The 16,863-nt window shown below is 42.6% G+C and overlaps 1 protein-coding gene across 7 annotated transcripts in view; it reads left to right on the forward strand.

The window, feature by feature from the left end:
- Window positions 1-16,863, forward strand: part of TENM1 (teneurin transmembrane protein 1) — an 897,331-nt gene that overhangs the window by 653,829 nt on the left and 226,639 nt on the right. For all 7 annotated transcript variants that reach the window (XM_061598133.1, XM_061598132.1, XM_061598131.1 and 4 more), the window contains one exon: window positions 716-956. In XM_061598133.1, the coding sequence (XP_061454117.1) occupies window positions 716-956 (241 nt within the window). The remainder of the gene's footprint in view (window positions 1-715; window positions 957-16,863) is intronic.

Genomic DNA, 16,863 nt, shown 5'->3' on the forward strand with positions numbered 1-16,863 from the left:
ACTGAGCCTTGATTATATTAACAATATGCATTAATATTCATAATTTCACAATGGGATTCACACAAAAAATAGGACAAAAGCCTCCTATCCTGGTACCCATTTCCTTTGCATATTATCTCCTTCCCTCTCCCATTCTTTTGGCTGTAGATTCTTTCATGAGAATCCTTGCTAGATAATATAATTACATCTACACAGTTTTGTAACTGTTAACCTTATTCTGTGGAACATGCCACTAGTTACTAGAGGAGTTTATATTGGAAGACCACGTGATAGAACTGGATGGTTTTTCCTGCTTTGATTTTCCCTGCAATATTATAGTTCCTTTCATCACTGCTTTTCTAAATGAGATTTGCAGTGGATGAAATCAAGTGGTATCTGAGCTGGAACATGCTTTCAACCTATGATTGATTTGTCTTTATGCCAAAAAATAACAGCAACAAAGAACCTACGACAAATTCCGTAAGTCACTTCACTTATTTTATCTTGGCTGCATATAGATTCAAATTGGTGGATGTTTTCCATTTTGCATGCATGCTTTATATGAACTCATAAGTTACAATTACATTTTTGAGACAGATTGATCGGAACATTCTCTCTGACAAATCTTGTAATCCTGTTAGGCATGAAAACTCTGACTCGTCTGCTTTTGCTGAAAATCATAACCTGTCCTCCTCTTTGTTTTTATTTCTCCCTTTTCATTTCTCTCCACATTTAGAAATGCCGGGAAGCCCTTGCAATCAGTTCACGTTCAGGCCTCTCCCACCACCTCCGCCTCCGCCCCACACGTGCACCTGCAGCAGGAAGCCACTTTCAACGGCCGACTCTCTCCAAGGAAGATCAATGACAACCCGCAGCCAACCTAGCCCAGCTGCTCCACCCCCTCCAACAAGTACACAGGACACAGTGCATCTCCATAACAGTTGGGTCCTAAATAGTAACATACCGCTGGAGACCAGGTAGATATAAACCTACGAACAGGTCTGTGTAGTGGTGACTAGTGGTTCCATGTCAGTAGTGCAGCTGAGCGCCTTGGACAGGTTCTTGAAAGCTCAGACTAAAAAGTGGAGCAGATTCCACTGCCTCACTGACATGGAGCCATCAGCCACCACTAAGTCTATGAGCTAAAAATAAAGTTTGCATGAACCTCTATATTTATCTATTTAGCAAGATGTATATACAGTTTAATCAGCAAAATCCTCTAAGCAGTTTGCATAAAACAATATAAAATATTCATTAAAACGCCAATAAAATTAATGACTCAAAACAGCAGAACAGGATGCACATTTACTAAATAAATAAAAGCTACTATAAAACAGAAAAGGAAGAGTAGCTTAATAACTAAGGATTTGGTATTAAATATTGGTTTTCTGATATATTGACTTGTTGTAAGCCTTTGTCATCCACTCATTGGGCAATTCAGACCATAATGGGAAACGCATGGTGAATGAGGATACATGAGCACCGGGCTCTTACACTTCCCCCATCTCTGTTCTGCGACAAAAGAAGAGATTGAAAGCTTCCCGTTTCACTTTTTAACAAACCATAGTTTCCCATGATGGCCAAACTCTGGGAACTGATGTTTGTTACGAAGAAAACAAGCCATGTGTCCTGGCTTCTTACCAGAGAAGCAGACACAGGACTCAGTGACTGGGTTTTACACAAAGCTTTATTCCAGGAGTCAATATAGGACACAGCATCAGTCATTCTCAGCATGATTCAAGATACAGAACAGGAGCAGACTAGATATATATCAGAAGCAGGGTAGGCATCTCTCATAAACAGGCTAGGCATATTTCAGGATACAAACAGACTGTTGTCATGTGCCCTAATCATGTGCACTCATCTTAAATATCAAAGAGATGGATGAGCACATTACTTGTCTGAACATACTTTAGTACTTTCCAGGTTTTGTTCAAGGTGAAGGTGTCTTCTAGGAGCGGAGAGCATTTTCTGAAGCTGTCTCTATCTCTTTTCAAATCTACATGACCTTGGTGACAGTGTAATCTCTGACTCTGATATACTGCTTTCACTTTTCTGGAAGACTCCAGGAAGACTCCAGGCTGCTAATTAAGTTTTATCTGTTCAACAGCTAGGTCTGGACTGGGTGCCAGTGGGAATTCCCTTCTGTCTGTTATAGACATGGGGGGGTATGGGTACCGTTTGACGCATCAGATTCAGAACTGCCAGAGATTTCTGGAAACATTTCTCCTGTGATTTCTCCAACCCTTTCTGTGATAACTGTAACCCCTTCTTCATCCTCCCAATCTTGTCAAAGGTTCTCCTTGGGGCCCATGACACCAGGATCGAACTATGTTTTCAGATCCTGGCTTCTTCTCAAACCAGTTTAAACAAACTATAGTTACCTGAGTTCAGATGTCATAGCAATGTTTAAAACACACAGAGAAGTGTTTATTCTTTTATTCTAGCAGTGAGAAAGAGGGAAAGGGAACTCATGCAGACTTATTCAGTGGAACAAGGGTTGGGATTTGCATTTCAGTGCCGGTTTGATCTTCGCTCCGTCAAACTTCCTGCCGGTACTGCATCATAAGGGATCAGTGTTTGCTATTTGCAGTAAATACCAATTCAATTTGTTTCCCACAAAAATATTGATATTTTCCTCAAAATATAAATATTAATATTGATATTTTCAGGGAAATATCAATATTTTAGAGCCAGTGTGGTGTAGTGGTTAAGGTGTTGGACTGTGACCTGGAAGTCCAGGGTTCGAATCCCCACATAGCCATGAAGCTCACTGGGTGACCTTGGGTCAGTCACTGCCTCTCAGCCTCATGGAAACCCTGTTCATAGGGTCACCCTAAGTCAGATCCGACTTGAAGGCAGTACATTTACATTTATCAATATTTTAAGGAAAGTATCAATATCAATATTAATATTAATATTTTAAGATGATTTTTTAAAAAAAAGAAAATCTGCTTTAGCCGCTGAAAACTGCTAGGAAAAAAAAACCCTATCCACAAGGACAAGAAAAAAAGGTGAATAAATAGGAAATCCAGTGTCCATTTCAAATTTTGTGATATTCAAGCACATCCCTAAGTGGAACCTAAGTGGAAAGGGCAGAAGGAGGCACATGAGTCTTAGGGTCACTCACATAATGTCAAAACATGATGTTGCAGAACATTCTATTTATTTATTAATGATAAATGTATCAATGTCATGATATCTTAACACTTTTAAAAGAAAAAACCTATTGTTATATCCCTATATACATATCTGGATAAGAAGTGTAAGTTAATTCCCCAGAATTTTCACAATATGCCTAATAGCGCATGTGGATCTGCATTGTCTTGCACTTTGTTACACCACTACATGACAAGAGATGCAATCCAGTCCACACTTACCTGGGAGTAAGTCCCATTGAACCCAATGGAGCTGACTTCTGAGTTGATATGTCTTGGACTGCAGCCTGAAACACTCCATTTTATTATTATTATTATTATTATTATTGATGTTCCTTTCCTTCCCTATTTTATGTATTTATTAATTTTATTTCCACTTTTCCTCCAAGGAGCTTAAGGTAGCATCTACTCACAGAGAGAGAGAGAGAGAGAGAGATTATATTTACAACACCCCTGTGAGGTAATAGGTCAGCCAGTGAGCTTCGTGGATGAGTGGAGATTTGAACCTGGGTCTCTCTGATCATTGTCCAAAACTCTAGAAAAAAGTGTTTATCGGTGGATACCAGTGATTTGATCATATTGGTTACCCTAGAGCAGTGGTTCCCAAACTCCTCCCCCCATGGACCACTTGAAAATTACTGATGGTTTGGCGGACCACTTAATGATTTTTCTACCTGTTGTAGCAATTGTAATGTTGGCAAAGTAATCATAATGCCAATATACAGTTTAAATAACATCCCAGAAGCATATAAAGATCAAATAAGGAACAGATTTGAGGCTTTAAACTTAGTTGATAGAGAACCAGAAGAACTATGGATTGAAGTCAGAGACATTATCAGGGAAGAATGCAAAAAGACAATACCTCTAGTTAAAAGGAGAGAAAGACCTCAGTGGATGACTGAAGAAACTCTTAAAATGGTTAAACAGACAGACAGACAGACAGGTAGGTAGGTATGATCCTTAATTCTCTAACAACTCGGCAGAGCATGATTTCCTATTCTGTCTGCCTCTCTAGTTTGTTTAAGTGGGTTAAATGCACACTCTGGTTATTCTTGTTTTGTTTGGTTTCTTGAGTATGTGGTATTTCCATAGATGGCTGGGACTGAAAAGCAAACACAAGTTAATAAGATAGGATGACAGTTTGCTAGTCATGATCCAGAGAGAAACCTACAGGGATGGAGTTCTGTGTTGACAAACATAAGATTGCACTGTAAATGAGCAGTACTTAATGAACAGGAGCTATTTGACCAATTATCTGTTTGATCAGACTTTCCCATCCAGCCTGGCCAATTAAAATACAATGTGTGTTGGGGTAGGGGATGGGGAGAGGTGATCCAGGTACATGGAAAAGAATTTTCTAGCTTAAAAGCCAGGAGACTTTAAACTGGGAGTGTGGGACCACCCCAAGGCCACATTCCCTCATGGGGAATAGTTTAGGGGCCACATGTCAGTGGCGTGCAGGATCAGAGGCAAAAAGTGGGCAAAACAATGAATGCTCATAATACCTGTGTGCTTTAGGCTCCATTTGAGCCACACAAATGTCAGTTTCTATACATACGTTGCTACATCCAGGCCAGGAAGAGGAATAAAAATAAACAATCATTCAGCTGGAAAACTTGTTGGAACAAAAATGTCCTCAATTGTTTCCAGAAACTACCAATAGTGGGGACCTGTCATATCTCAGCAGGGATACTGTTACACAAAACAGGGGCAGCCATGGGGCTTCTGATATATATATTTGGCCAGGGTGCTGCTTTCCTACCCATTAGGGTGTCCTGATTATTTTTCACTTGTATATGTGCACAGAAAGTGCACTGCCTCTTTTCTTAATTAACCTGCTGTACTGATAATCAGAGCAGTTAAACTATGGATTTTCCTCAGGCTTTATAATGATTGCTTATTGGTGAAGTGGGAATACTAATAAGCATTAATGACTGTGAGTACAGAACTGTCGGGGGGGCATATAATAAATATGGAGGACAAAATTGTACTATTGCATGTATACAACCACTACCATGTTGGATATATTAAGCTGCATACATCATATTGCAAAGACTTTTATGTATTTTGGGTTTTTTGGGGGGGTGGGATTTTATGTGGTTTAGGTGTCTTGGGTTTGTTTGGCATTCTTCAGTTTTTTATAGATATTGGGGGGGTAGGGTTTTCTTTCTGTGTGGTTTGTCTTTGTTTACTGACTGTGTGTGTGTATGTGACCTTTTCCCCTATGTATAACCACAGAGATGCAATATTACAATTCTGTGGTGTGTTTCCGAACAGATTTAATTTTTTTATGGATGTGCGACTCCTTTTGTCTGCAGCTTGATCTGCAGCTTTTTAGAAAAGATTTCAGAAAAAAAGTTTTGTTTCATTATCCTAGAACTATTAAGGTGACATCATGCAATCACATTAACAGTTATTATACAGCCACGAGAGTGGCTGTATACTATAGCCAGCGTGGATTTTTCACATTCTGCAATGTTAAATTGAAAATACCCCCATGCCATTCTGCTGCTTCCCATAAGCTCATTTCAAAACAAAACCTTATAAAACTTATAATCCTGAACTCAGAAACACTTGCTTTACAACCCTCTAAATTTTTATGGCAATACACAAAACAGTCAGAGAAATGAGAATTCAAGGGTAAAAAGAGAGAGAGAAAAGCCAGACCCCTTCTGGAATTTTTTCTGTCAGAGTTGTAGTGGTTAGAGACTTGGACTATGACCTGGGAGACCAGGGTTTGAAACCCCACACTGCCACGAAGCTTGCCATAACTCGGAATCGACTTGAAGGCAGTCCGTTTCCATTTTTTTCTCATAATTTGTTGAAATTAAATAAAAATCAGCTGTGTTCACTGAGTACCTGTAATCCTATTACTGACCTACATACTCTGACCTTCACCTTCTGCAGTTTAAACATTAAAAAAATGCCTGGCTGATTTTTAATTAATTTAAGAAATTTAGCATTGAACTTAATGATAATGTCAGGCATGCTCAGTAAGAACCAACTGTTAGTGTTCTAAAAGCCAGGCTCACAGCTGTTTGGCTTGGCTAATCAGGGGGCGACACCCATGCTAGACCTTTATTTCACTTTAGACAGTCATGGCTCCCCCCAAAGCATCCTGGGAACTGGGTGCTGACAGGAGACTCCTACTCTCCTGACAGAACTCCAGTGGCCAGAGTAGTTTAACTGGCCAGAGTGGTTTAACAGTCAGCTGCTCTGACTGATGTTCTGTGAGGGGAACAAGACATCTCCTAGCAACTCTCAGTACTGTTCACTAACACTTCCCAGGATTCTTTGGGAGAAGCCATGCCTGTCTAAAGTGAAATAAAGGTCTGGCATGGATGTGGCGGGGGACAGCTTTGGTTTAAACTTGGGTGGGAGGCAACATGTGCCTCCTCTAGAATAAAGAGTTGGGGGAAACACTGAAAAAGAATGATACTGTTCACAATGTTTTCCTTTTGGAAAGGAAAGGGGCTTCCTCTCTTCCCAGTGCCCACCCACCCAATCTCCTCCCCTACCCCTCCTCCTCCCCTCCTTGCCCCTCTCCAGGTCAGTTTCACCTATCCAAAAAATGATTGCACAGAAATAAATCCCATTGAACTCAAGAAGTATACAAATGATCAAACCCACCTTTCCTTCTCCTCCCTCCTATCCCCTCCCTTTTGCCCCTTCCCTCCCCCTTCCTTTGCCCCTCCCCCCTCACCTTCCAATCCCCTCCTTCCCCCTCCCATCCTACTTCTCCCCCCCATGGTCAGTTTTATCTATCTTAAGCATGATTCCACAGGAGTAAATTCCTTTGAACTCAATAAGCATGCAAATGATCAAACCTCCCCTCTACTCTTCTATCCCCAATCACCTTCCTTTTGCCACTTTCCTCCCCCTTCCTTTCATGCTCCCCTTCCAATCTCACCTACCCCCTATCCCTCTTTCCCCTCCCCACCTCTCTTACTTCTTCCCTCTCTCTATCCTTCCCCCTCCTCCCCCATGGTCAGTTTTACCTATCCTATCCATGACTGCATGGGAGTAAATCCCATTGAACTCAATAAGCATGCAAATGATCAGACCTGCATTTCCCCTCCTTCCCCTTTCCCCTCCTTCCTTCTCCCCTCCCTTCTTCCTTCTTCCTCCTCCCCTTCCCACTCCAGCCCTCCCTCCCTCTCCCCCTGGTATGTTTTACCTATCTTAAGCTTGATTGTGCGGGAGTATATCCCACTGAACTCAATAAACATACAAATCCTCCCCTCTCCCTCCTCCTGCCCATCCCGCTCATCCCCTCCCTCCTCCCTCCCCTCCCTCCTCCCTCTCCCTCCTCCCTCCTCTCCCTCTCCTCCCCATTCCCTGTGGTCAGTTTCACCTATCCTAAGCAGAATTGCATGTGAGTAAATCCCATTGAACTCAATAAGCATGCAAATGATCCATCCATTCTCAGCAAACTTGCACAGTTTACCTCCCAGATTAAAAAGCAGAAAAATTCACTAATAGGCAAAAAACCTTGCAGTTTAAAAACGTACCTATAGCCAACAGATATTTCTATCAAACTTTAAAAAACAGGGAAATTGGGCAACTATAGTGAATGCACCAGGGCAGCAGGAGACCTGACCTCCTCTCTGAGATATTGTACTGCCCTACAAATTTGTCAAAATGCAAACACAATTTGGTTTGGTCTTTCACAGTCCAATCCACTTGTTGTGTAGCTTGGAAGAATTTGGTAACATGTTCCTCTAAGCATATAGTGAGTGATGGCAACACCTGCAATCAGCCCAAATAATAGAAACAAGACATGTGCTATGCTGATCTTGTTTTAGCAGGGAGGAAGCAACAATATTAAGATACAGTTGATATAGTTCAGATAGTCACTTTAAATATGTTTGATTTACTTTGCAATTTTAGTGAAGTTTCCTATCGTAAATAATTTTCTTTTGCTTCTGTTTCTGTGAATATGTGATGCACAGCAACATTTTTCAAAATATACACTAAACACTCCATAAACATTGTAGAATAATAGCACTGACTATTCTGCAGAATAGTCTCCAGTGAACATCTGGAGTGTCTCAATTTGCACAAGATAAAACAGTGGGAGGTGAAATATTCTACCATCATTCTAGGTGTGCTCTATGTTTTTAATTGACCGTGCCCACCTTTCCTTAAGTGGTGTAGTTTAAGCATAGCAGGCTGAAAACATGCATCTTGGGCAGGCCAGGTTTGTTTTTTCCAACAGCTAGATTCATTGCTTAAGTAGCAACATATTGTAATCTGTCTGATTTTACATCAAACTGCAGTTTCAGATTCAACTGTTAATGCATCCAAAATAGAAATAGAACATAACCTCCAATTTGAAGCACAAAAGGCTGTCTTCACCATCATATGACATTGACCAATAAAAAGGCTTTGAAATTAATAAATATAAATTTGATACAGGTTTCTAGGATGAATAATGAGAGAAATAAAATTTTCGAGATTAGATTCTCTGTAGAAACAATGGAATACAGGAAAGAAGCAAAGTAAGAAGAACACCAACAAACATACAAAAATGTAATTCTCCATCTTTGGAGATTGCAGGTGTTGCCACCACTCATCATATGCTCATAGGCATATGTTACCAAATTCTTCCAAGCTACACAGTAAGTGGATTGGACTGTGAAAAACCAACCCAATTTGTAGGGCAGTCCAATATCTCAGAGAGGAGGTCAGATCTCCTGCTCCCATGGCACACTCACTCTAACTGCCCAATTTCCCTTCTTTTTTAAGTTTGATAGAAATATATGTTGGCTATTGGTTCGTTCTTAAACCGCAAGGTTTTTTGCCTATTTGTGAATGTACAATTGCACTTAGACTGAATTCAGGCATGGGGTTTATTGTGTTACTTGTACTGATTATAATGGTAGCACTTCTGTCCTGATTTCTAACATTCCTCTCACGCTGTTTCATTATGGAACTGTGGTTTTTGACCAATATATTGTCATGTTGTATTACATGTCATTCAACCACCGGGCGTGGTATGACACAACAATGAATGTCATTGGATTAGTTTCCACTTCCCCACCTTTCTGCACAGGGTGGTTCATGACAGATTCTATTGAAGGTCACTGTTACATAGCGTTGCTATAAGTCGTAATCAACTTGAAGGCACATAACGACAAAACCGTTTCTGCACATGCACACTTCTGTTCCCAGTGATTCCTCCATGAAAACAGTGAGAAAGAACTGTATGCTGATACGATTTGTCACTTTACTCCCATGATTTTCTGGGTTAATGGGATTGCAAACTGTTTTTTTTCCCCTAGAAGCAATTAACACAGAAATTACTGCTAAACTCCCACTGTCTTCCACTAGATTTCCAGAAGTGGCTTTTACAATGTATGAAAAAATAAATTAAAATGAAGATATTATCAAGTAAGGAAACACTGGGGAAATGGAATAAATTGCTGTCTGAATGCAACCTTAGACAAATGCTAGTAACACAGAAATAGCAGCATTCACATTTGACGTGAAACTTTAGCATAGCAAATTTTGAGCGTTGCCATCGATCTTGTCTTCAGTAATGCCAAAGGTAGTGTCAGTTGCTCATCTTAGTTGTCTGCTCTCTAAATTACAGGAGTTAGAAGGTGCTGCTTAACTATGCAAGAAGAACTGAAGTAGGAAAAGCCCTCTGCAAGCAGACCCCACACTTGGATTCTGCTTGCACTCCCAGCATGGACGCAGCCCATCAAAGCAGCCCTTATTCAACCAGTAGCTTAGTGGCAAATTCAGAAGTGCAGGGTCCCTTCATAAATGTCACAGCCACATCCCCTTACAGCCACGCACCCTTCTAAGATTATACAGCCTTCTAAGATTATAAAGTAATCTAGCCAGGCTTCAATCCTGTTTTTTGCATCTCTGTCACAGTGACTGCCATTTCTCACTGTCAGAAATATTGCTTGAATTGCTGCATTCAGTGTCTACACGTTTATCTACCTGCTGCTTGAGTCTTCTCAGTGGGTGACTCACCTTCTTTCACTCTGATTGGCTCCAATTAGCAGGAAAGGATAGGGAAGCAAGCTAGAAAACTCTTCTTGGTGGCTCCCTTTTCATGCTGACCGGTTCATAGGACCCTGGAGTCATAGAGACGCTGCTGAGACCTAAGACCCCCTGGGACCCTTGATGACTACACCCCTGTATGCAACGCAGTGGCATACCCAGTGCTTTGCTATCTGTCTTCCAGTCTCTTTCAGTGCAGCACACATTTTAACCTTTAAAGCTCTAAGTGGAAAGGTCACCTCCTCCCATATGTACCTGCCCAGATGAGATGCCATTCTCTAGGATCTGCTAGCTAATTAACTGAAGCGGGCGACCACTCCAGAGTGGCCTTTCCCCACTAGCATACTTTTCAAGTACATACAGATTTTGAGAAACCTCAAAAGGGATGCTTGCCCAACCTGATGCCTCCAGATGGTGTTTGTGGACTATGACTCCCATCACCCCTGAGCATTGGTCATGATGGAGCTGATGGGAATTGGAGTCCAACAGCATTGGGAAGGCCACAGGCTCCCCACCTTTGCAGTATGGCATGAAAGGGGGGCATTCAAAGTCTTAACTCCCTAGGTAAAATGGGCCAACCTACACAATCTCATAGGGAGAAAGGTTTGGAAAGCTTTCGTGAACCAGAAGATTCAGATACAATTATTAGACAGATATGAAACTTAGTTGGAGTCCCTCCTGCGTTCTTTTTATCTTTTTTGTTACTCTGAAACACACAATAATTCAATGCTGCTTCATTTTCTGGCTTGATATCTGTTACTCTGACATGCCTCTTGTACCTGCCATTTTCTGTCTAATTAAACAATAACTCTCACTTCACTTGGGCACAACACATTTTTGAAAAGGCACATTGAGGTACAGAAATTCAATTTGACAACCGCTCTACCAATTATTCAGTGTGCCAAACGGGGAGAAAATGAAAATATTTCAAATGTCTCAGCTACAAAATGGGATGAAATAAAAGTTGTATCTGTGGCTTTTTTATTTTCCTTAATATTATTCCAGTTTTATAAAGACAAACATATAAATATTTGTCAGCCATTACAATGAATTTATTTATTTATTTATCACATTTATATCCCACTTTCCGTCTGCTCAAAATGGCATACATGGTTCTCCCTCTCCTCTTTTTATCCTGACAACAACCTAATGAAGTAGGTTAGGCTGAGAGACACACTGACTGACCCAAGGTTACCCAGTGAGATTCATGGCAGAGTGGGGATTTGAACCCCTGTCTCTCAGGGCCAGCTCTGACATTCTAAGCACTATACCATACTGCTCACTACACCACACTGACATTGCTTTAATCTTGCTAGCCAATGCTGTGTAGAATCCAGTTCATATTTCATCCAATATGGATCCATAACATTGTTATTTTTCATGCACCCATAGCCAGTTTTCTTGCATTTTAGATGAACTGGGAATTCTGAGGTGAATTGTCTTTTAGTCTTGTAACCCAACCCAAAGTCTTGTCTAGAAGCAAACCTTCCAAGTAAACATGGCTATGATCAGTCTAAAAAGAATGACCATAGAAGCAACATTTCACTGTACTATTAAAGGACACGCCTATCACTATATTCACTAATAGGCAAAAAAGCTTTGTAGTTTAAGCACATACCTATAGCCAACATATATTTCTATCAAACTTTAAAAAGCAGGGAAATTGGGCAGCTATAATGAATATACCAGGGGATCAGGAGACTTGACCTCCTCTCTTGAGATATTGTACTGCCCTACAAATTTGTAAAAATGCAAACACAATTTGGGTTGGTCTTTCGCAGTCCAATCCACTTCCTGTGTAGCTTGGAAGAATTTGATAACATGTGCCTCTGAGCATATGGTGAGTGGTGACAACACCTGTAATCTCCAAAGATGGAGAATTACATTCCTGGAAGGCATTCAGCTTTTTGGGATGGCTCCTCCCATTGGAGTGACAGGCACGGTCTAATCTTCTGATTACCTCACCCAGGGGGAGGATCCATCCCGTCCTCCAGACTGGCCCTGCCTTTTGCCATGGACGGTGAGGGTCTGGCTGAGCTCAAGAGCCAGCTTTTCTTCTGTTGTTAGATTCCTCACTTTTTCTTCTTTCCTTGCTTCTTTGTCTTCGCTAATCCTCCTATCTTTCTTTTCTAGCCTCCTATCCCTTCCTGTCCAAAATCCACCAAGAGAAAAAGAGAAAAAATCACAGCCACATCTGGTTCTCCTGACTTCAGGCAGGACACAAACACGGGCACAAAAGGACCCATTTCTTCTCCATCCAGAAGGGGAGACGAGGTCAAAAGGAGAATTAACAGGGAGGTCACTGCTGCCCTGGGACTAATGTCAGGTTCAGAGCATTTCTCTTCATCAGATGACAGGGTGGAAGGGGAGCTCTCTGAGGAAGAACTGGACACCCTCCCCTACGGGGGTGACTTTTCTCAGCAGAGGTTTTTCCAGTGCTGCTTGCCAAAACTAGGTGAATCCTGGAATTACAAGAAGAACAGCCCAATAAGGTTGATCTATCTGCCTCTATCTCCTCTAAGGGCTCCAAATCTGCCTTTCCAGAGGGCCATCCCAGGATAGCAACTCTCCCTTTCCCAGTTTTGTTTCAGGAGCTGTGGCTTGCAGAGTGGGCGACCCCAGGTAAACACAAACTGACGCAAAAGCTGATGAGTAAGTATTACACCTTTGCTGCTGCAGTGATGGGGCAGCTCTGGATGCCAACTGTAGATCCACTAGTCATTGTTCTCTCTTCCTCTGCTGTTCTCCCAATGGAGGGGGATGCAAGGATGCCTGCGACAAGGGAGTTGAGGTGGCACTGCACTGGGATGTTGAAACACAAGGCACCACTTTCAGAGCCTCTGTGGCTGCTTCAGTGTTCGCAAGGGCAAACAAGATGTGGGCAAACAAGCTAGCCAGCAAGGAGGACATTCCAAAAAGCATCAAGGATGGTCTGGAGAAGATATTGCTGGTAGCAGCCTTCCAAGTGGACACCACACGGGATGCAGTGATGTTTAATGCTAGGGCAATGGCTTCCAGCACAGTGGTGAGGCACAACTTGTGGCTTCGTCATTGGGATATGGACCCTGGGTCTCAAGGCTGTCTTTTGCCAACTCTCCTTTTGGGGGGGCAAACTCTTTGGGGATACACTGGAAAAGGTCCTCATTGAGACATGGGACAAGCAGAAGGCCCTATCAGTGGCCAAGAAGGACAAACATAAGAGTAAGCAAACACAGCCTTGTCAGAGCTCAAAGCCTTTCCATCACCAGAATGTGTCAACAGGATACAAGGCTCGGTGGAGGAGACCAGATAGGTACATGAGTTCCAACCAGTTAAGATCCCATCCACCTCACTATTCCTCCCAGTCTTAAGTTCTAGAAGGGACTGAAAAATGGGCAGTCCTCCTGATGCCAGGATGCCAGTTCTCCAAGGAGCCATAGGGGGATGCCTACCCAACTTCAAGGCAGCATGGACTGCTACAACATCTGGTTGTTGGGTTCTGATAACAATTTCCTCACATTACTCCTTGGGATTTTCAAGGCAATCAAGAGAGAAATTTATCATAACCCCAAAGTTGACCAAGCCAGACAAACAACAGGCATTCTGCATGGCCATACAACATCTGGACATCAGAGCAATGGAACCAGTACCAGGTTGGGAATGGACTTGGGGAGTTTACTCAACTTTCTTTCTCATCCCGAAAAAGAATGGAAAGTTACAGGCAATTTTAGACCTCAAATGGCTCAACCAGAGGATGGCCTACAAGAAATTCAAAATGGAAACCTTGAAATCCATCTCAGAGGCCATCAATCAAGACAATTGGATGGTGCCCATAGATTTGATAGAGGCATACCTCTATGTCCCAATTCAACAAGAGCACAGAAAATTCCTTCATTTCTGTTACGTCAACAAGTGTTACCAATACAAGATTCTTCCATTCAGTCTGACTTCCACCTCCAGGGTGTTCACCAAAGTCCTGGTGTCACTGGTGGCCCATCTGAGGACCCTGGGGCTGCGGATGCACCCATATCTCGACAACATTCTCATCAGGGCCCCAGTGAGGGACCAGTGTTGAAGGGATGTTCAGACAACCCTGTCCTGTCTCACCAGCTATGGTTTTGGGATGAACTTCGAGAAGAGCACCCTGGAGCCCATGAAGAGCATCACACATCTCAGGGTACAGATAGACGTAGCCCAATACAGCATGAGACTCACTCAGAAGCATGTGGCCAAGGTCCAGGAAACTCACAACAAAGGTGATCTCATCCGTTGCTGTGGAACTGATGGACCTGGCCAGACTCCAGGGAATGCTGGTATCCTGCCAGGATCTGGTGGGCTGGGCCTGTTTCCATTCCTGATCTCTGCTACAAATTGCTCAATCGCACAAGATGATTCCAATCAGCCCATTGTTGCGCAAACAGTTGAAGTGGTGGATGTCTCCTCAGAGATTGCTGAGGAGAGTGAGCCTGGAGACGCTGGCAAAGAAGGTTCTCATGAAAGATGTCAGCATATATGGTTGGGGGGGTGCATCTGGAGTCCCGTGAAGCACAGGGAGTATGGACGGTCAGAGAACTGAGTCAAAGCATCAATTGGCTGGAGCTTCAAGTAGTGAGATGGGCACTTCTAAACTTTGCACTGTATGATGCCCTGGGCTCCTACTGGGAGGAAGGGCGGGAAATAAATAAATAAGTTAGTAAGTAAATAAATAAATAAAATGTCGCAGAAGCCCACAACCTAGTGCAGACCAACAATGTGGCGAGCAAGGCATATATCAACCATCGGGGGGAACAAAGACAGGGCTCAGCTCTTAATACTCTGAAATGGCAGGCAGCTGCCATTGGTAGTATCCTGGGTTGTAAGGGGGACTATTCTTTATCCACGCCCCCTTTGTGTCAGTGTTTCCTTCAGGATGTGGGACAGTGGAATCCTCAGTGATTCATGATGAGAAGTTCCTGACACTCAAGACAATGATTCTTGTGGTGATTACATCAGTGTGCAGGTTGTCAGAGCTGGGGGCTCTTTTGTCTGATCCACAGCTGTGTATTTTTCACCAGGACAAGGTAGTCCTGAGGCCAGATCCATCTTTTATCTCTAAGACTGACACCTTTTTTCACAGGGTGCAAGGTGTGGTTCTCCCCTCATTTTGTCCAAATCTCATATCTTCCAGGGAACTGGCCTGGCATTCTCTGAATGTGCACAGAGCTCTCCATTTTTATCTGGATAGGACTTCTGGGTTTAGGATGTCTCTCTTTTTGTTTCCTTCAGTGGGGTAACCAGGGGGAGGAAGGTTACCCCTTAATCCATTTCTAGGTGGCTCAAGGAGGCTATTGTTCAGGCCTACAAGGCACTGGGGGGACTCACAGCTCACTCCTTAAGGGGGGCTTCAACTTCCACTGCCTTCAAGAGGAGTTTCCCCATTGCGGGCATATGTAGGGCAGCCATGTGGGCCTCATTGCATACATTTTCCAAACACTACAGAATTGATTCCTGGGCTTCGGTGGATGCTGCCTTCAGGAGGAGGGTGTTGCAAAGGGTAGTTCACGCATGACTTGTCGGCACCCAGAATCGCACCCGGGCAATCATTGTGCTCTGATAGATCCCAAGAAGCTGAATGTCCTCTAGGAACCACAGGGGAATAAATGGAAATTCTTACCATGCATTTCTCTTCCCAGGGGTTCCTGGAGGGCATTTTCCCATCTCTTCATTCTGGTGCCACATACCTACTCATGGTGGATCCTAGTGGTTTCTGCCAGCACTCTACATGTGGGGGAGGTAGTTAGGCCTTCCCAGGGATTTCATGGCATTATCTACTCTGTCTCTTCCTTATGATACTTTTGTCTGCCTAGTTCTCTGTCATGTTTTACTAGGGCAGCCAGTTTCCCTGGTTTAGCTTATTCAGGTTATCAGCATTGTCAAGGTGGTGGATTTATCAACAATGTCAAGGTGGTGGACTGCTCAGTTTTCTGAGTCTGGATATGCAGAGTTTTTTCCTATGGGGGTTGAGGGTCTATCCTTGCTCTTCCAGCTAGTCTGAAGGATGGGATGGCTCCTTCCCCTGGGTGACATAATCAGAAGATTAGACCCTGCCTGTCATGCCAGTGGGAGGCACCATCCTGAGAATCTGAATGGTCTCCAGGAACCCCTGGGAAGAGAAATTCACAGTGAGAATTTCCATTTATTTTTGTGTGTTTGCTGATGTTCTCCTTACTTTGTTTCTTTCCTGTGTTACTACTGTTTCTACAGAAAATCTAACCTAGAAAATTATGTTTCTCTCCTTATTCATCCTAAACATCTGTGTCAATTTTTTTTTATTAATTTCAAAACCTTTTTATTGGTCAATGTCATATGATGGTGCAGACAGCCTTTTGTGTTTTAAACTGGAGGTTATGTTCTATTTCTGTTTCTAACTGTTCTATTTTAGCAGTTGAATCTGAAACTGCATTTTGATGTAAAATTAGACTGATTGCAATATGTTGCTTCTTAACGAATCTAGCTGTTGGAAAAAACAAACTTGACCAAGATGCATTTTTTAGCCTGCTATGCTTAAACCACCCCACTTAAGGAAAGGTGGGCATGGTCAATTAAAAAGATAGAGCACACCTAGAAATTTGATAGAATATATTTCACTTCCCATTGTTTTATCTTGTGCAAACTGAGACACTGCTCATGTCCATTGGAGACTGTTCTGCAGAACAGTCAGTGTCATTATTCCACAATTGTTTATGGAGGG

Source organism: Rhineura floridana, chromosome 16, assembly GCF_030035675.1.
Source record: "Rhineura floridana isolate rRhiFlo1 chromosome 16, rRhiFlo1.hap2, whole genome shotgun sequence".
Taxonomy (NCBI): domain Eukaryota; kingdom Metazoa; phylum Chordata; class Lepidosauria; order Squamata; family Rhineuridae; genus Rhineura; species Rhineura floridana.